Raw genomic sequence first — 20,020 nt, 5'->3', positions numbered from 1 at the left:
AATAATAATAATAAATAACTAAAAGTAAAAAATAAAATTTGGCTGAGAGTGTAGCTCGGAGGTAGAATATCCCTGAGTGTTCAATCCCCAGTGCAGAAGAAGAATAAGAAGGAGGAGAGCCTGGCATAATGGCACACGCTTGTAATCCCCACGCTTGGGAGGCTGAGACAGGAGGATCGCACAGGTTCGAAGCCAGCCTCAGCTACTTAGTGAGGCTCTCAGCAACTTAGTGAGACCCTGTTTCCAAACAAAATATATAAAATAGGTTTGGGAGTGTAGCCTGGAGGTAGAAGGCCCCTGGGTTAAGTACCCAGTACCACACACACATACATACACACACATACACACACACACACACACACACACACACACACACACACACACACATATATATATATGGAGAGGGTGAGAGAAGAAAACAATTGTCAAAAAGACAAATGATGTTCTAAGATGTGAATAGAGCCGGGCGTGGTGGCGCACGCTTGTAATCCCCGCCCTTGGGAGGCAGAGACAGGAGGATCGTGGAGGTTCGAAGCCAGACACATTGGCTTAAGAGACCCTGTTTCCAAATAAAAATATAAAATAGGTCTGGGAGTGTAGCCCAGAGGTAGACGGGCTTCCAGAAACCCCAGTACCACCAAAAAAAGAAAAAAAGAAAAAAGAAAAGTAAGATGTGAATAAAATACATCAGGCATGGGTATAACCTGAAGTCAACAAGAAACAAGAAATTCGCATGTTATGCTATAATCCTTGCGTAGAAGGCCCCCAAAGCTACGGTTTCAAGGTCAGTTCATACTATGGGCTGGAAAATAAAGGAAAAGGCAGCTTTGACTCATTTCCTGGTTGATTCCTATTCTTTGCATACATGTGGGTTTTTTTTAAAGGTATGCACAATTTTTAAAAATTACCAAACATGGAGGTGTTTATGAGATTCCTCTGCAACCCAGCTGCCGTTGCCCAAATGAATGGCTGAGCCGCTCTAACAGAGTTTGAAATAGAAGCGTACAGATTTCAGTATAACAAGCTTGATGTTCCAGTGGGAGAAACAAAGATAGAAAAATTACCTGCGCTCCCTGACCGCCTGGGCATTTCTCATGCCTGGAGCTATCTCGGCATCTGTTGGTCAGTTTTCCAGCGACTGGAAAAACTTCCCCAATACAAGAAGCTCCTGTCTGCCCTTCTTTGCACTCATCACTGACACCTGACGAGGTCCCTACCAAGCAGACACACCTTCCCCAGATGGGCTCAGGAAAGAGCAACAGAGGGTGTGGACGCCGGCAGTGGCAGGGTGGCCAGCTTAGAGGGCAGTGGGCCAAAGGTCCTGGGCCCAGCGCCTGGACCGGGTGTGCTGTGTGAGAGTTCCCGGCCTGGCGACAGTAGCCATGGGGTTTCTGCTGCGTTGCTGATCTCAAATACAGTTTTGGTGTTACCTGGCTCCATAGACCCCTTAGCTTGACGTCCACCTTCTTAAAGATCTGCGAAGCGTCCTTGTATGTTTTAATAAATTATTCTTCTGCTCAACTAGCTGGAAGAGCTGTTTGCATGAGAAAAAATAAAATCTTTCACAGAGCCAGGAGTGGCGGTGCACGCTTGTAATCCCAGTACTTGGGAGGCTGAGACAGGCTGAATTGAAGATCTGAGGACAGCCTCAGAAAGCAGAGAGACTCTCACCATCCTAGAGAGACCCTGTTTCAAAATAAAAATAAAAGCCGGGCACCGGGCGTGGTGGTGCACGCTTGTAATCCCAGTACTTGGGAGGCTAAGAAAGGAGGAACCAGGTTTGCAGACAGCCTCAGCTACTTACAGAGGCCAGCCGCAACTTAGTGAGACCCTGCTTCAAAATAAAGAATAAAAAATCAGGCTGGGGCTGTTGCTCAGAGGTAGAATGCCCCTGGGTTCCATCCCCAGCACCACCATAAATAAATAAATAAATAAATAAATAAATAAATAAATAAATGCCGGCGCAGTGGTGCAGGCTTGTAATCTCAGCATTTGGGAGGCTGAGATTGGAGGATCGCAGTTCCCAGACAGCCTCAGCTACTTAGTGAGGCCCTCTGCAACTCAGTGAGACCCTGTTTCAAAATAAAGAATAAAAAATAGGGCTGGAGGTGTAGCTCAGTGGTCAAATGCCCCTGGGTTCCATCCCCAGGACCACAAAATAAATAATAAATAAATAAATAGGAAGAAAGGAAGGAAGGAAGGAAGGAAGGAAGAAAAAAATATAACAAACAGCGCAGGAACCCCAGCACTTCTCTAGGGTGTGTGCTCAAACTCAGAACCAAGTTTTAGAGATGGCTACCTTCCATTAGATTGGAATATGAGCTGGGCGTGGTGGCGCACGCTTGTAATCCCTGCACTTGGGAGGCAGAGACAGGAGGATCACACAGGCTCGAAGCCAGCCGCGCGCGCTGGCTTAGGAGACCCTGTTTCCAAATAAAAATGTAAAAATAGGTCTGGGAGTATAGCCTGGAGGTAGAAGGGCTTCCAGGAACCCCAGTACCACCAAAAAAAAAAAAAAATAGATTGGAATATGAAGAAATTCGTGATTCATGTAAATAAACCAGTGGCTGGAATGTCGTGTGAAGTGGACAGACGGGTCACCAGGGAACTGATGGACCAGCCCTGAGGGGTTTCACTTGTAGAACTCTTAAGCCAAGACCTGGGCAGGCCTGCTGAACCTGCCGTTCCTTTATTCATGGCTTCTTGTTGCAGTGAATGCCTTCAGTTCCAGTACACCGGCAATTAGAAAAGGTTCCTATAAATCACAGCTTTCAACTGCAGGTTTTTTGTTTTGTTTTGTTTTGTTGTTTGTGGTATTGGAGATTGAACCCAGAGGCATTCTAGCTCCGAGCAACACTCCCAGCCCTATTTCTTACTTCTTTATTATTTATTTATTTAGTTAGTTAGTTAGTTGTGGTACTGGGGTTCCTAGAAACCCTTCTACTTCCAGGCTACACTCCCAGACCTATTTTATATTTTTATTTGGAAACAGGGTGTTGTAAACCAGCGCGGCTGACTTCGAACATGCTCTATCCTCCTGTCTCCGCCTCCCAAGCATGGGAATTACAAGCGTGCGCCACCACGCCTGGCTTGTTCTTTATTTTGAAACAGGGTCTTGCTAAATTGCAAAGGGCCTCACTAAGTAGCTGAGGCTGTCCTGGAACCACAATTCTTCTGTCTCAGCCTCCCAAATGCTGGGTTTACAAGGGTGCGTCACCACGCCCGGCTACTACAATTAGATTTGGTAACTGGACCCTCCCCATGACCACCCATCTTTCCTGCTTTAACAATAGAATCTCAGTACTTGGGAGGCTGAGATAGGAGGATCACAGGTTCATGGCTAGCCTCAGCTACTTAGGCCCTCCACTATTTTTTCGTTTCTTTTCTTTTTTTTTTTTTTTGGTGATACTGGGGTTCCTGGAAGCCCTTCTACCTCTGGGCTACACTCTCAGACCCATTTTTTAATATATTTTTTATTTGGAAACAGGGTCTCTTAAGCCAGCACGGCTGGCTTCGAACCTACGTGATCCTCCTGTCTTCGCCTCCCAAGCGCGGGGATTACAAGCCTGCGCCACCACGCCCGACGGCCCTCCACTATTAATTCTGACCCTGTTTCAAAATAAACAATAAAAAATAGGGCTGGGGTGTAGCTTGGAGGTAGAATGCCTCTGGGTTCCATCCCAGTACCACAAACCAAAAAAAAAAAAAAAAATTGAGGCATGGCAGCGTACCCCTGCAATCCAGTAGTTGGGAGTTTAAGACAGGAGGATCACAGGTTTGAGGATAGCCTCAGCAATGTAAAAAGACTTTCAGCAACCTAGAGAGACCCTGTTTCAAACACAAAAAATAGAGCCAGGCATGGTGACACATGTAATCCCAGTACTTGGGAGGCTGAGACAGGAGGATTGCAGGTTCTCGGCCAGCCTCAGTTATTGAGTAAGGCCCTGTTTCAAAATAAAGAATAATAATAAAGCGGGGAGGGGGGGGCTGGGAATGTAGCTCGGAGGTAGAATGCCCCTTGGTTCAATCCCAGCACCACAAGAAAAAAAAATTTAAAGAATAAAATATAGGGCTGGGGGTGTAGCTTGGAGGTAGAATGCCTCTGGGTTCAATCCCCAGTACCTAAGGGAGAAAAAAAGTGTTTGACTCATAAGCAATTTCTTTCAATAAAGGGAAACGACTGATTTTGCTATGGTGGGAAAAAATTAATTCCCAAGTTCCTCCAGTTAAGTGTTTCCCCACTTATCTCTGCACAATGTCTTTATCTCAACGTCTCAATCCCATTCATTCTCTTTCACACCCAGCTATTGAATGAGAAATGCGTCAAGTTGACTGACTGTCTGACATACCTGATCTAGAGCGCTTGCTATGCCCGCCCTCTCTCCTTTCTCTCTCTCACTCTCCCCTCCCTCCTCCAGTCAATACTCCTGCCTTTGACGTCTACCACATTGGAAATGGCAAGTGTAGAGCAGTTCAGATCAGAATGTTTCCTAAAGATTACTTTTTAATGGAGCAGAATGTGGTTTCATTGAGTCTTTGAAACGCAGAACCAAATGAATCTCTTTTATTGTGAAACAGAACAATTCAAATGCCTGTAGACCCGAGCACTTCAACCCTTAGTACAAACCCAACGCGGGCATTTTCCAAGCCCTGCCGTTCTTGTGAAGTACACTTATGATCCAAACGTCCCTCCCTCTTCTTCCCTTGACAACATACCATTCCAACCTGCTTGTTTATGGAAAGAAGGCTGAAGGGAAAGCCTTATTCACATTCCCTGGGAGAAAGAAAGAAAGAATTGTCTCTCAGATGGATTTAGCTGAAGTCAACCAAATCCTGGTAGAAGCTCCAATCTTCCTGACAGAGACATCAGACAGGTGATTTTTAGTTATCAACAAATTCTGTGAATGCAAACGGTTATCTGTTAAAGTATTCAAGGGCATGTACGGAGTTTCTGCTGTATGCAAATATTGTTTGAAAGCAGACACACTTCCATAGACGATAAGTGGACTTCTGGAACTCCACCTTCAGAAGTTTAGGACTTTGATAAAGCTCAAAACACTCGAATAAATAAGAAGGAAAAGTTTGCCGCGGCCACTGTTGCTGCTGCCCCAGATGTGCCCGGTTTATATCTAGAGAACAGCTCCGGATTGGAGGAACAGAATTCAAGCTTAAGCATCAATTCATGATGGAGTTAGAGTCAGGCCGCACCTCAGCGGTGTAACACCACCAGGATCCGAAGGGCATTCCAGTCGTCTAGAAGGCTGGCATCTTCATAAGGCAGCCGAGGAAAAGACACTCATTTTTTTCAAAACCGATTGGGATTCATAGGAATAGTATAGACTAGCAAAAGTATAAAAACACCAACTCCTCTCCCTATTGGTAAAATTAGACTTTCTCAGACACGCTGTCGTCATTAGGAAGTGTAGGATCGGCTTAGGTAAATATAGAGCACAGTCAATAATTAACACAGCCAAGGGGCGGGGGGGGGGCAAAGATTTTCCAACTTATCTTTCAACGTAACAATGGTAGAAATGGAAAGTGAAGAAACCAAGAGTATTTTCTTAGACATAGCTGACAGGTTTCTAACAGGTCCCCAAGTCCAAAGGCAACAAGCGCATCACTATCACCAGAGCACAAGCTATTCTGTTTCTTGCACTTAAGACCTAACTTCTTGGGCATCAGGTTTCCAAGGACCAAGTGCTTCCTTCACACGCCTCTATTTTTAATTTTTATTTTACTGAACTAAAAAGGTTCTCTTTCCAGGTCAAGAGTTATCTTCTGGCAAAGTACCTTCAGGATAAATATGCTACTTCATTTAAATATCCCACAGTTCAAAGCCCCCGTTTACAGGCTGAAAATCAGCCCCTGGTCCCTCTGTTAAGAACTCATCAGTCTTACTTAAAAAGCTTATGTCAGAGACTAGAAGAAAACAAGTCTCTTCTGAAGGACAAAGACTCTTCAGAAAATCAAACTCTTAATAAAAATAAGAGCCCCTCCCTCAGTGGTCTCCCATTTAGGAACGTGCTATTCTTATTATCTTCTAAACATGGCGATTAAATAAAGTTAAATGCAAATAATAAACAATAATTAAATAACGAACTTAAAATAAATTAAAAAGTATGTAGCCTGGAGTTTTCAGCGGGGATAAGAAAGTTCAGGGTCTGGTGATTCACATTCCGTTCTGTACCAGTGTCTAGAAGTGAGCGACACTGCCCTCTGGCGGGCGTAGGGGGTTCCATCCCTCGTTCACAGGGTGAGAAGCTGCCCCTTGGGGGGGGGGGGCACGGGTCAGTGCGCATGCTCGCAGTGCGGGCTTTCTTTTGCTTTGGGGACCTGGTCTTTAACCTCTTGTAACTGATCTGAAGACCACAGAGCCCCGAGGGAGGCCGTGAGACTTTGGGAAGGCTTCCTGGAGGCTTTCAGAAACCGAGCTGTGGTGCAGTGTTTGCCAAGCCTAAGTGGCTGGGGGGAGGGGGGGTGAGTTTCTGATTCCCTAAAACCTGGGGTTGAGTCCAAGAATTTGCCAGGTGTTCTTAGCAAGTCTCAGGCTGATGCTAATGAGCCGGTCCGGGGACCACAATTTTGGAGCCAGACCCTATGCGAGGCTCGTTTGTCTCCATAACTCACAAAAGGGCGAGGTCTGTTCAGTCACCACAGTAGCGGCCTTAATAAGCCCGGGACAGAATAACTCAAAACCCACTGTGTTCTTCTCTACACGGTGGTGTTGGTCTCTGAAGGTGTCAGGCATCTTTTTTTGCAGTCCTGGGGACTGAACTCAGGGGCATTCCACCTCTGAGCTACACCCCCCAACCCTATTTTTTTTTTACATAGCCTTTATTTTGAAACAGCGTCTCACTATGCTGCAGAGAGCCTCACTAAGTAGCTGAGGCCCCGAACCTGGCTCCTCCTGTCTCAGCCTCCCAAGTACCAAGGATGACAAGCATGTGCCACCCACCCCCCTTGACAGTCTCAGCTTCTTCATCAAAGAGGACTGGTGGCTTCTCTCCCTTCTCAAAGCACCTAGAGGTCTACGCTGAAGCCACCCAGGGAAGGTTCTCACCATACCAAGGTTGGGTTTGTAAGAGGGAAGAGGGGAACAAGCGAACCCCAGCCCCTCTCCGGGTCCTGAACTCTCCTTCAGCTGTGGCTTCTTTGCTCAGGATTCTGGAGTGAGTTCTTTATATCAGAGACTCTGGGAGAGAGGCTGTAAAACAAGTGTCTCGCTGGACGTGGTGGCGCACGCTTATCATCCCAGCATTTGGGAGGCTGAGACAGGAGGATCACTGCTCGTGGACAGCCTCAGTTACTTAGTGAGGCCCCTTTGCAACTCAGTGAGATCCTGTTTCAAAATAAACAATAAAAAAAAAATAGGGCTGGGGGTGTAAAAAAAAAAAAAAGTGTCTCCTCTCAGGTATTTTGAGGCCCTCAAAGCCTAGTGGGACCTGAAGAAGCCCTAGCCAATAGTACCTTCTCTCTCCCCAGCCTCAGCTGAAACCATCATCAGGCACAGAAACCCTAAAATGGGGCTAAAACAAGAATGCCCGCCGAGCTGCTTGAAACCTAAAAGGGTTTTGATAGAGGAAAGAGAGTTTTCGGGTCCCATACTCGACTGGGCTCACACAAGTGAGCCAAGTCCCCAGCCCTCGAGCCCCGGCCGAATGTCAGTGGTGGGAAACCCAGGGCGTGGGCATCCGCCCACTCCAAGAGCCGTCCTCATCCTTCGTGCCCAGCGTCCAGCGCGGCATGGCGTTTTCCGGAGAGAGCTGCAGAACCGGCTCGTCCCCCCGGGGATGGTTTCTGGCCGTGTCTTTTGGGGGAGGGAGAAAGGATGCTGTCAGAAACGCAAGCCCGCGCCCTGGTCAGCGGAGAGCCTGAGGTCGTGGCCGCGGCTGGACTCGGTGCAGAGCTGGACCCGGGACTCCAGCTGCTGGCTGAGTTCGTCCAGGGCCCCGGTGCAGGACTCGAGGCTGTCGGCCAGCTTCTGAATCTTGGCTCTGAGAACGGCCTGGCCGGCCCCCTCCGCGCGCCGGGGCACGAGCAGGCCGCGCGCGCCCAAGAAGACGATGAGGTAGACGGAGCTGTAGAGCGCCATGGAGGCGTTCCTCCCGCTCCGCAGCAGCTGCGGGTCCCCGCGGCCCTGGCGGCCGCAGAGGAGCTCGAGGCAGCTCAGGAGCTCGCGCATCTGGTCCTGGCAGCTGGCCGCGATCTCCTGCACCCTGCGCGCCTCCCGCGAGTGGCAGAAGACCAGGGACAGGTCGGACGCGATGGTGACGGCGCCCCCGGCCGTGGCGACCCCCAGCCCCACGGCCGACGCCAGCAGCGAGGCCCCCAGCGTGACGGGGCTCAGCGACAGCCCCACGATGGTGGCCACCGCGCCCGCGGCGCTCAGGGAGCTGCCGGCCACCTGCGCGGCCAGCGAGCGCCGGCCCCGGCGGCCCAAGCGCCCGGCGGCCTCGCGCAGGCGCAGAACCTGCCCGTGCAGCCGGCCGCGCCGGTCCAGCAGCAGCCCCTGCAGGCTCCGCAGCGCATGCGCGCCGCGCGGCTCCCCGGCCGGCTTCTCCATCCCTGCGGAGACACGGACACGCGGTTAGCCGGCCCCGAAGCCCCAGCTGCCCGCCGCGGCCACGCTGGGGGAAACAGGCCCATCTCTAGCGGGTCGAGGGTCCTGTTGCCAAAGACCCTGGCCTGGGATCCAGGACAGGCCACTCAAGCTCTCAGGGCCCCCCTGGTATCCGCCTGTGCGAATAGGAGTAATGGTGTTTTCTGCTCCTCTCCCAGGGAACGCTAACGATGGTTTTCAGCAACTATTAGTTAAAGAAGAGTTCCTGGAGCCGGGCGTGGTGGCGCACGCGTGGAATTCCAGCATTCCGGAGGCTGAGACCTGAGGACGGAGGTTCGCAGACAGCCTCGGCTACTTAGTGAGGCCCTCAGCTGGTTTTCAAAATAAAGAATAAAAAAATAGGGCTGAGGGTGTCGCTCCGAGGTATAATACCCCTGAGTTCGCCGGGCTTGGTGGCGCACGCTTATTATAATACCAGGGCTTGGGAGGCTGAGACAGGAGGATCACGCGGGTTCGAAGCCAGCCTCAGCTACTTAGTGAGGTTGTCAACAACTTAGTGAGACCCTGTTTCCAAATAAAGAATAAAATAGGTCTGAGAGTAAATCCCGGAGGTAGAAAAGCCTCTGGGTTCCACTCCCAGTATCACAAAAAAGAAAAAGAAAATACCCCTGGGTTGACTCTCCAGTGCTGGGGGGGGGGGGGGATTTAATGGATCAAAGGGGTAAAAGGTTACTCCAAAACTGAACCCTTTGCACTGCTTGAAAGATAAAACTTTTGCCAGTTATAGTGGCACAGGCCCGTAATCCCAGTACTTGGGAGGCTGAGACAGGAGGATCGCAGGTTCAAGGCCAGCCTCAGCAACTGAGTAAGACCCTGTTCCAAAATAAAATAGGAGCCACATACAGTGGTACACGCCTTTAATCCTAATACTTGGGAGGCTGAGACCAGAGGATGCAGGATGGAGGACAGCCTCACCAAGTAGTGAGATGGTCATCAAACTAGTGAGACTCCCTATCTCCCTTCCCCCCCAAAAAAAAAAAACAAATGGAAATGACGCTAGGGTTTGGACCAGATGCATTCTATCTCCAAGTAACACCCTCGGCCCAATTTTAATTTGTATTTTTTTTTTTTTTGAAACACGGTCTCTCAGGTTGCTAAGAGTCTCACCAAATTGCCGAGAGTGGCCTCAAACCTGCCATCCTCCCGTTTCAGCCTCCCAAGCACTGGATTACAGGCGTGCGCCGTCACCCTCCGGCTCGATGCAGCCGATTCTTCGCAAGCCCAATCCAACATCCTTGTCTCCTGACTTGCCCATCTTAACCTTATCTGCTGGCTTTTCATACTGCCCAGTGAGGGGGTTCCAGGCCAAAAAAGAAAATGAGAAATAAGCCTTCCCGAACACCTAGTTGGGCCCAAGATAAAAACGAGTGAGGATTTTTCAGCAGTATCCTCCAAGGCTCCCCACTTACCGGTCACTTTTGGCTGCCTCCGGGAAATGAAATCACAGAGGCTGTTTCTGGATGAGCGCGCTTTATAGGTCCAGAGGACCAATGGATGCCCTGGGAAAGCCTGACCTCGTTCTGAGAAGGGGCCATTTCCTGCCCTGACCCCTGCTGCCTGCGTCCAGAAGGAAGTGGACTGACCCCGCCAGCACGTCCCGGGGTTAGGAAGTGAACACTGTGTGCTCGCTTCCCCCCACACGCAGGAAAGTGAACCACAGGCTCTTCCCCAACTTGAAACGAGTGTCGTCATCCTCCCAGGGGGGATACCCTGCCTTTCCTCTCCTGAGAATAGCTCATGACGCCAGCCCAGAGGCGGGCCGCTGCACCCCAGGCTGACCAAGTATAGTCCTCGCAGTTACAAAAGCATTTTTTTAAAAGAAAAGGGAGGGGATGGAAAACCGTCTAATATCTGATGGAGCCGCTCAGAGCCCACACCCGTATTTCAAAAAGCATCCTGGATCTGTATTTGAAACAGCCAGCTCGCGCCCCAGGGCCCTGAGAATGTGGGGTCACGCCCACAGGAAGGGCTGTGGTTTGGGGGCATCTCCAGCTGTAGGGGAGACACTGGGAGGTCTCAGGGCACGCTGCCCGCCAAATGCGTCAGAAAAATCAGTGGGGTCAGGCTGCACACGGAACTATTTATACAACTTCCACAGCTGCAGGGATAAGGCTCCTGGGTGGGTGGGTGGGTTTCTCCCTTTCTTTCTGCTGGGGATAAAACCCAGGGGCCTTCTGCCTCTGAGCTACACACACAGCCCTATTTTATTTTATTTTATTTATTTATTTATTTTTTTTTATTTTATTTTATTTTTTTTTTGCGGTACTGTGGAAGGAACCCAGGGCCATTCTACCTCCGAGCTACACCCCCAGCCCTATTTTTTATTCTTCATTTTGAAACAGGGTCTCATGAATTGCAAACGGCCTAAGTACCTGAGGTAGTAGCTGTCTTCAAACCAGGATCCTCCTGTCTCAGTCTCCCAAATGCTGGGATTACAAACGTGGGCCACCATGCCCGGCCTTATTTTATTTTTTTATTTTGATTCAAGATCTTGCAGAATTCCTGAGGCTGGCCACCAACCTGAAATCCCCCTGCCTCAGCCTCCCGAGTACTGGAATTTAAAACCGCCCAACTCTGGGTTTTTATTTGAAGAAGGGGCTGTAGTTCATGTGATCATTCAGTGGGTGAATTCTAGCTACAGGGTCGTGAATCACTGGCTGAAAGACAATTCTGGATAATTCTGGAGGAATAATGAGCGTAGCATCTGTGGACCAGATCAAAGACCAGATCACATCCCAGAGAGGACAAGAGGTCTGTCCTCTGGCATTCGGAAATGGTTGTAGTTCAACCCAGAAAGTCAGTCATTCCACAGGGCCCCAGATACATGACCCTCCGTCAACACTCACCTCAAATTAGGACGCCCAAACTGGTGTCTTATTTTGTTTTGTGGTCCTGGGGCAAGAACCCAGGGGCTTTCTACCTTCTAGCTACACCACAGCCCTATTTTATTTTTTATTTGGAATCAGGGTCTCCCAAAGTTACTGAGAGCCTTGCTTAAAAAAAATTGTCAAGGGCTGGGCGTGGTGACGCATGCATGCTTGGGAGGCAGAGACAGGAGGATTGCACAGGTTCAAAGCCAGCCTCTCTGGCTTAAGAGACCCTGTTTCCAAATATATATAAAATAGGTCTGGGAGTGTAGCCCAGAGGTAGAAGGGTTCCATCCCCAGTACCACCAAAAAAAAAAAAAAATGCCAAGGATGGCTTCGAACCTGTGATCCTCCTGTCTCAAACTCTCAAGTCCTCAGATTACAAGCGTGCACCACCACACCCAGCTAAAATATAACTTTAATACAAGAACTTGGTGCTAAATTTTCTCATACCTTCATTCCTCAAACCAGTTCTCTTTCTTAGGACTGTCTCTTCCAAATTCCTGGGGGATCTGTAAACCTGAAAGTTAACGACAACAAAATGTAATTGCCCTGTGCACTCTTCACAGGACAGATACGTTATCTTGAGAAACCTCTCATTCAAAAATAAGAAACAAGCTGGTGTGGTGGTGCCTGCCTGTAATCCCAGTACTTGGGAGGCTGAGACAGGATGATCGCAGGTTCATGGCCAGCCTCAGCTATTTAGTGCGGCCCTCCACAACTCACTGAGACCCTGTTTCAAAATAAAGAATAAAAAGTAGGACTGGAGGTAGAATGCCCCTGGGGGGTTCCATCCCAAGAAGAGGAGGAAGGAGCAGGAGGAGAGAAGGAGGAGGAGGAAGAGGAGGAGGAGGAGGAGGAGGAGAGAAGGAGGAGGAGGAGGAGGAGAGGAGGAGGAGGAGAAGGAGAAGGAGGAGGAGGAGGGGGAGGAGGAGAAGGAGGAGAGAAGGAGGAGGAGGAGGAGGAGGAGAGGAGGAGGAGGAGGAGGAAGAGAGGAGGAGGAGAAGGAGGAGGGGGAGGAAGAGGAGGAGGAGGAGGAGGGGGAGGAGGAGGAGGAGGAGGAGAAACACACACCTCTAATTCAGGGCACTTTCTAGCTGGCCTATCATCAAATAATGGAGACCACTGTCAGCCCGAGGATTCTGAGGATGAGCAGGCCTCTAGAAACTAGCTTGGAAACCCCAGGCAGAGCTCCACATGCCCGCCCCTCATGAAAGTTCCATCAGAGAAGAGTCCAGAACCCACAAAGGAACCGATCCCACTTTTGAGGTGGCCACATTCCCGCTTGGGTGTCTCTGCCTTACTTTCCTAAGTCAACCTGTCTCTGTCTCTGACTGATGCTGAAAGTCTTTCTGTCACATAAGCCCAGGACCCCGCCAACCCAGAGTCGAGGGATCCACTCTTCTCCCGTGACAATATCCTTTGAAGCTTGATTGTTCTGAATTTGGCCCGTGTTACAGCTCTTCAAATGATAACATAACCCAGCCAAGATGCGGGGCTCTACCGGCACTTTTGAAGTAAGAAGTGTCCTTAAAATACAGCCAGGTTAGCCGGGCGTGGTGGGCACGCTTGTAATCCCCGCGCTTGGGAGGCGGAGACAGGAGGATCGCGCAGGTTCGAAGCCAGCCGCGCTGGCGTTAGAGACCCTGTTTCAAAAATATAAAATAGGTCTGGGAGTGTAGCCCGGAGGTAGAAGGGCTTCCAGGAACCTCAGTACCACTAAAAAAAAAAAAAAAAAAATACAGCCAGGTGTGGCGGTGCACACTTGTAATCTCAGCATTTGGAAGCTGAGACAAGAGGATCGTGGTTCAAGGACAGCCTTAGCTAGTACTTAGTGAGGCCCTTTGCAACTCAGTGAGACCCTGTTTCAATATAAAGAATAAAAAATAGGGCTGGGGGTGTAGCTCAGAGATAGAATGCCCCTGGGTCCATCCCCAGGACCACAAAAGGGGGGTGGGGGGCTGGAGGTGTTGTTCAAAGGTAGAATGCCCTTAGGTTCAATCCTCCATACCAAAAAAAGAAAAAAGAATTGCCATTATTTTTATAGCAATTTTATGATAATTTAACATTAAATTATTTTATGAAATATTCAAGCTGGTAGGTAACTTAAAGTCCTTACTCCAAAGATTTTTAAGGTATCTATATTGACCAGGCATAGAGGTCCACTCCTATAATCCTACTATTTGGAGGCCTGAAACAGGAGGATCTCAAATTGAGGCCAGCCTCAGCAACTTAACAAGACCCTCGGCAAAGTAGCAAGTCCCTGTTTCAAAATAAAAAACAATAATAATAAGCTGGGCATGGTGGCGCACGCTTGTCATCCCAGCATTCTGGAGGCTGAGACCGGAGGATCGCAGTTCACAGACAGCCTCAGCTACTTAGGCCCTCCACAACTCGGTGAGACCCTGTTTCAAAATAAAAAATAAAAAATAGGCCAGGGAGTGTAGCTCGGAGGTCGGACGCCCCTGAGTTCCATCCCCAGACCCACAAAAAAAATAACATAAAAGAAATAAATAAAAGAAAGGTCAATGTGTAGCTCGGGGGTAGAATGATCCTGGGTTCAATTCTCAGTTCCCTGTGTCCAAACCTGAGATCCTCCTGCTTCAGACTTCCAAGTAGTGAGATGGCAGGAGTGAACCACCATGCCCAGCCAATATAAAACAGTGTGTAAAAGCAGTGAATAAACAGCGTAGGGAGTCTGCTGTTGTAGCCATGAGCTCCTGAGGCCCCACAGGACAAGAACTGCCGCCTTCACTTCTTCACCAGGACCTCTGATGTTTGCTCATGGACACACACATTCCTAAGCACTGGTTTTCCAACATGAGCCCGGGCACTCTTTTCCACGTACCGCCCCTGCAGGCACACGCTCCTCCGTGCCGACACAGTCCGCACCTCTGTCATTTGCAATAGTTACCCAATGATTCCATTGTTTGCTTGGTCGTTTCCCTCTTAGGTACTGGGATCGTGGCCAGGGGGGTTGTTGGGTTTTTTTTCCACTATTATAACTAGAGTTGCCAGGACATCTGTGTACATTTCCCCCCCTTTGGATTATTTCTTTAAAGTGTTCACAAATAGAAAAATACCCAGTGAAAGAGAATAAACACCTTCGTAGTTTCTGTTATGCGTTGTTAAGTTTCTTTCCAGAAGTATCAATCCATGACGTTATTGGCTTTGTAAGAATACTAGTAGAAGTCTTCGGAACAACTCGGAGTTTTCTTTTTCTTTTTCTCTCTCTTTTTATTTTTTTGTGGTACTCAGAATGGAAACTAGGGGCTTTCTACCTCCAGGCTACACCCTCAGACCTATTTTATATTTTATTTGGAAACAGGGTATCACTGTTTCTGAGAGCCTAAGTAGCTGAAGCTGGCTTCAAACCTGTGCCATCCTCCTGTCTCAGCCTCCCAAGTACTAAGATTATATGCATGCACCACCACGCATGGCTGGAGTTTTTTTGTTTTGTTTTGTTTTGTTTTTTTACTGGGAATGGAACCCAGGGGCATTCTACCTCCAACCTACACCCCCAGTCCTCTTTTGATTCTTTATTTTGAAACAGGGTCTCACTGAGTTGTGAAGGGCCTCACTAAATAGCTGAGGCTGTCCAGGAACCACGATTCTCCTGTCTCCGCCTCCCAAATGCTGGGATTACAAGTGTGTGTCACCACACCCGGCTCCAGGCCTATTTTTATTCTTTATTTTGAAACAGGGTCTCACTAAGTTGAGGAGGGCCTCAGTAAATAGCTGAGGCTGGCCATGAACCTCCGATCCTTCTGCTCAGCCTCCTGACTACTGGGATAACAAGTGTGTGCCTCCATGCCCGGCAGAATTTATTTGGATAAAAATCAGAAGGGAGGACAGTGTTGGCCGAGGGACTGAACCAATAAAGACATACAGGAGTGTTTGAAGCTCCAGGCAGCCGGGCGTGGTGGACCACGCTGTAATACTAGTACTTGGCAGGCTGGAACGAGGATGGCAGGTTCACAGCCAGCCTCGGGATCTTAGCGGGCCCTCTGCAACTTAGTGAGACCCTGTTTCAAAATAAAAAATATAAAATGGGGCTGCAGGTATCGTAGGTTACACACTTGTAACCCTAGTACTTGTGAGGCTGAGACAGGAGTACGGCAGTTTCAAAGCCAGGCTTGGCAATTTAGCAAGGCTCTCAGCAACCTAGTGAGACCCTTTTTCCAAATAAGAAATAAAATCAGGCTGAAAGCCAGGCGTGGTGGCACACACTTGTAATCCCAGCGTTTGGGAAGCTGAGGCAGGAGGATCACGGTTCTCGGACAGCTTCAGCTACTTAGTGAGGTCCTTTGCAACTCAGTGAGACCCTGTTTCAAAATAAAGAATAAAAAATAGTGCTGAGAGTGTCCCTTGGAGATAGAATGCCCCTGGGTTCTATCCCCAGTACCGCAAAAGAAAAAAAGAAAAAAAATATATATATAAGGCTGGAGATGTAGCTTGGAGGTAGAATGCCTTTGGGTTCCATCCTCAGTACCAAAATAAAAATAAAAATAAAAAAAATAAATAGAGGAAGGCTTGGTGGCACACACTTGTAATCCCAGCATTTGGGATACTGAAACGGAAGGTTGGCGGTTCAAGGACAGCCTCAGTTACTTAGTGAGGCCCTTTGCAATTCAGTGAGACCCTGTTTCAAAATAAAGAATAAAATTAGCCGGGTGTGGTGGCCCACGCTTGTAATCCCCGCGCTTGGGAGGCAGAAACAGGAGGATCGTGCAGGTTTGAAGCCAGCCGCATGTGCTGGTTTCAGAGACCCTGTTTCCAAATTTAAAAAGTATAAAAATAGGTCTGGGAGTGTAGCCTGGATGTAGAAGGGCTTTCAGGAACCCCAGTACTACTAAAAAAATAAAAAAAAAAAGGATAAAATTAGGGCTGGGGGTGTCGCCCGTTGGTAGAATGCCTCTGGGTTCCATCCCCAGTACCACAAAAAAAAAAAAAATTTAAAAATAAATAACTAAAAAGAGCTGGGGTGTAGCTTGGAGGGAGAATGCCCCTGGGTCCAATTCTCAGTATAATAATAATAATAATAATAATAATAATAATAGTAGTAGTAGTAATAAAGGAAGGGCAATGCACCACCACACCATTGGCCCTGGCAGGGGTGGTGCATATCTTTGGCAATCTGGCTTACTCTTTGGGCAAGCCTGACCCACGAGCTCTCCGGTTATCCCGGCTCTCTGATGTAATGAGGGAAGGCAGTTTAAGCTTGTTCCGCATCCCCCTCCCAGGTGTGCACACCTGCACGGAACACCTGGGCTCCTGTGGGTGGAACTCCACATTTTATCACTCACAAAGAAGGGTTCACCCCGCGGGGCCCCTTGCAGCATATCTAGTTGGCCACACGCCTTTTCTTTTGGGGCCAGAAAGCCCGCAGCTGAGTCCACACACCCCCAGTGCCCATAAAGATTCCCTTATCTCCCGGGACAGGACCCTGAGAAACAATTACCTTTGTCTTTCCCAGGCTGAGTCAGAATGGTCCAAGTCCTCAGACGTACCCAGCAGCCACTGCAGATCATTATGACACCTGCTTCACCTGCTCACTTGTGTCTACAGAGGTGTAATTAATCTTTAAGCCCTCGCTGGCCTCTTACAACTACTTGAAGAGATTCCTTTTTAGCATGCCTCCTCTAGGCAAGAGAATATTGGAGATTAATTTTCTTTTCTTTCTTTTCTTTTCTTTTTTTTTTGGGGGGGGGATGTACTGGGGATAGAACCCATGGGCATTCTGCCTCTGAACTATACCCTCAAACCTTTTTATTTATTTTTTTATTGTTTAGAAAAAATAAGAGTCAGCTGGGCGTGGTGGTACACATCTGTAATCCCAGTCTTTGGGAGGCTGAGACAGGAGGATTGGAGGTTCACGGCCTGCCACAGTTATTTAGTGAGGTTCTCCATGATTTAGTGAGATGTTGTGAGGCTCTTTGCAACTCTGTGAGACCCTGTTTAAAAATGAAGAATAGAAAATAGGTCTGAGCGTGTAGCTCAGAGGTAGAATGCCCCTGGGTTACGTCCCCAGTACTGCAAAAAAAATTAAAAAAAAGAAGGAAGGAAGGGAGGGAGGGAAGGAGGAAGGGAGGGAGGGAGGAAGGAAGGAAGGAAAAAAGGAAGGAAGGAAGGAAGGAAGGAAGGAAGGAAGGAAGGAAGAAAGGAAGGAAGGGGAATCAAAAATAGAGTTAGGGAGCTGGCGTGGCAGCTCATGCCAGCATTTAGGAGACTGAGACGGGAGGATCCGGGTTCGCAGCCAGCCTCAGCTACTTAGTGAGGCCCTTTGCAACTCAGTGAGACCCTGTTTCAAAATAAAAATAGGAGCTGGACATGATGGCGCACGCTTGTAATCCCAGTGCTTGGGAGGCTGAGACAGGAGGATCGCGCAGGTCTGAAGCCAGCCTCAGCTACTCAGTGAGGCTCTCGGCAACTTAGGGAGACCCTGTTTCCAAATAAAGTATAAAATAGGGCTGGGAGTGTAACCCAGAGGTAGAAAGCCCCTGAGTTCCACCCCTAGTGCCACAAAATAAATAAATAAATAAATAAATAAATAAATAAATAAATATAAATAGAGCTGGGGGTATAGCTAAAAGGTAGAATGCCCCTGGGTTTCATTTCCAGTACCACCAAAAAAAATTATATATATATATATATATATAGTTGGAGGTGTAGCTCACAAGTAGAATATCACTGGGTTCAATCTCCAGTACCACACACAAAAAAATAAATAAATAGTCTTTCGAGGTTGTTGAGAGCCTCACTAAGCAGTGGGGGTTGTCCTTAAACCTACAATTCTCCTATCTCAGCCTCCCAAATACTGAGATTACATATGTGAACTACCATGCCTAGCTGAGATTGGTTTTCTTTTCTTTTCTTTTCTTTTCCTTTTTTCTGCCATACTGGGGGGTGGAACCCGGGGGTGTTGTACCTCTAAGTTACACCCCCAGCCCTATTTTTACTCTTTTTATTTTATTTATTTATTGTGGTACTGCGGGTGGAACCCTGGGCCTTTCTACCTCCGGGCTACACCACCAGCCCTATTTTATACTTTATTTGGAAACAGGGTCTCACTGAGTTGCTGAGAGCCTCACTGAGTAGCTGAGGCTGGCTTCGAACCTGCGACCCTCCTGTCTCAGCCTCCCAAGCGCGGGGATTACAAGCGTGCACCACCACGCCCGGCTTTATGCATTGACTTTAACGTTAATAGCACTAGCATGGAAGCCGGGCGTGGTGGTGCACGCTGTAAACCCAGCATTTGAGAGGCAGAGACCGGAGGACCTCCTTTCGCAGACAGCCTCAGCTACTTTAGTGAGTGAGGGCTTTCACAACTCAGTGAAACTCTGTTTCAAAATAAAGAATAAAAAATAGGGCTGGGGGTGTATCTCGGAGGTAGAATGCCCCTGGGTTCCATCCCCAGTACCAAAACAAACAAACGAACAAAAAATAATAAAGGACTAGCATAGAGCTGGGCGTGGTGCTACACTCTGCAATCCCAGTACTTGGGAAGCTGAGACAGGAGGATCACAGGTTCACAGCCAGCCTCAGCCACTTAGAGAAGCCATCTTCAACACAGTGAGACTCTGTTTTAAAATAAAGAATAAAAAATAGGGCTAAGGGTGTAGCTCGGAGATAGAATGCCCCTGGGTTTCATCCTCAGTATCACACACACACACACACACACACACACACACACACACACACACACAGCAACACCTTGAGCCAGGCATGGTGGCCCACACTTATAATCCCAATACTTGGGAGGCTGAGATAGGAGGATCGGGATTCTTGACCAGCCTTAGCTAGTAAGGCCCTCTGCAACTTAATGAGACCCTGTTTCAAAATAAAGAATCAAAAATGGGGCTGGGGGTATAGCTCAGTGGTAAAATGGCCCTGGATTCAATCCTCAGGACCATAAATAAACAAATAAAATTGAAATTGCTTGAACAAAATAAATACATATATTTTAGCTGGGTGTGGTGGCTCATGCTTGTAATCCCAGCATTTGGGAGGCTGCGATAGGAGGATCACGGTTTGCAGCCAGCCTCAGCTACTTAGGCTTTCTGCAACTCAGTGAGACCCTGTTTCACAATGAAGAATAAAAATCAGGGCTGTGAGTGTAGCTCGGAGGTAGAATGCCCCAGGTTCCATCCCCAGTATGGCAAAAAAAAAAAAAAAAAAAAAAAAGAAATGTATATTTTGAACTTGATAAACATTTTCTTTCCCTACTAGAGATTTAGCAATTACCTCTCTCTGGGACACACGACTAATGAACAATAAACAAGCTATAGCCAACTATGCATGTTTACCCATTAATCCCCCAAAAATCATGGATATTTTTAAGCCCCCAAATGAAGTAAGTCTTTATTAAAGTAGTTTCTGAATCCTACAGTTATTCAGACAGTGTAATCCTTCAATCAGCTTTATCCCAAAGAAAGAGAACAATTGCTAACTGTTTGAACTAATCTGACCAGAAAAGTTCCAGTAGTCTAGTGTATTAAATTAAGCACATGATTAAGAACATTGAAAGAATAGT

At 48.0% G+C, this 20,020-nt stretch overlaps 1 protein-coding gene across 1 annotated transcript; it reads right to left on the bottom strand.

Annotated features, from left to right (window-relative positions):
* Positions 1-7,834: 7,834 nt before the first annotated feature.
* Positions 7,835-10,155, bottom strand: APOLD1 (apolipoprotein L domain containing 1; the record flags this gene model as incomplete). Its single annotated transcript, XM_080706217.1, is given in 3 exon segments — positions 7,835-8,565; positions 10,037-10,061; positions 10,063-10,155. Coding segments are annotated over 3 exon segments (849 nt in total).
* Positions 10,156-20,020: the final 9,865 nt, after the last annotated feature.

The sequence above is a fragment of the Muscardinus avellanarius genome (assembly GCF_963383645.1).
Source record: "Muscardinus avellanarius genome assembly, chromosome: 11".
Lineage (NCBI taxonomy): Eukaryota > Metazoa > Chordata > Mammalia > Rodentia > Gliridae > Muscardinus > Muscardinus avellanarius.
Note: the sequence above shows the minus strand (reverse complement) of the source record. Positions and strands in the feature narration are given on the sequence as shown.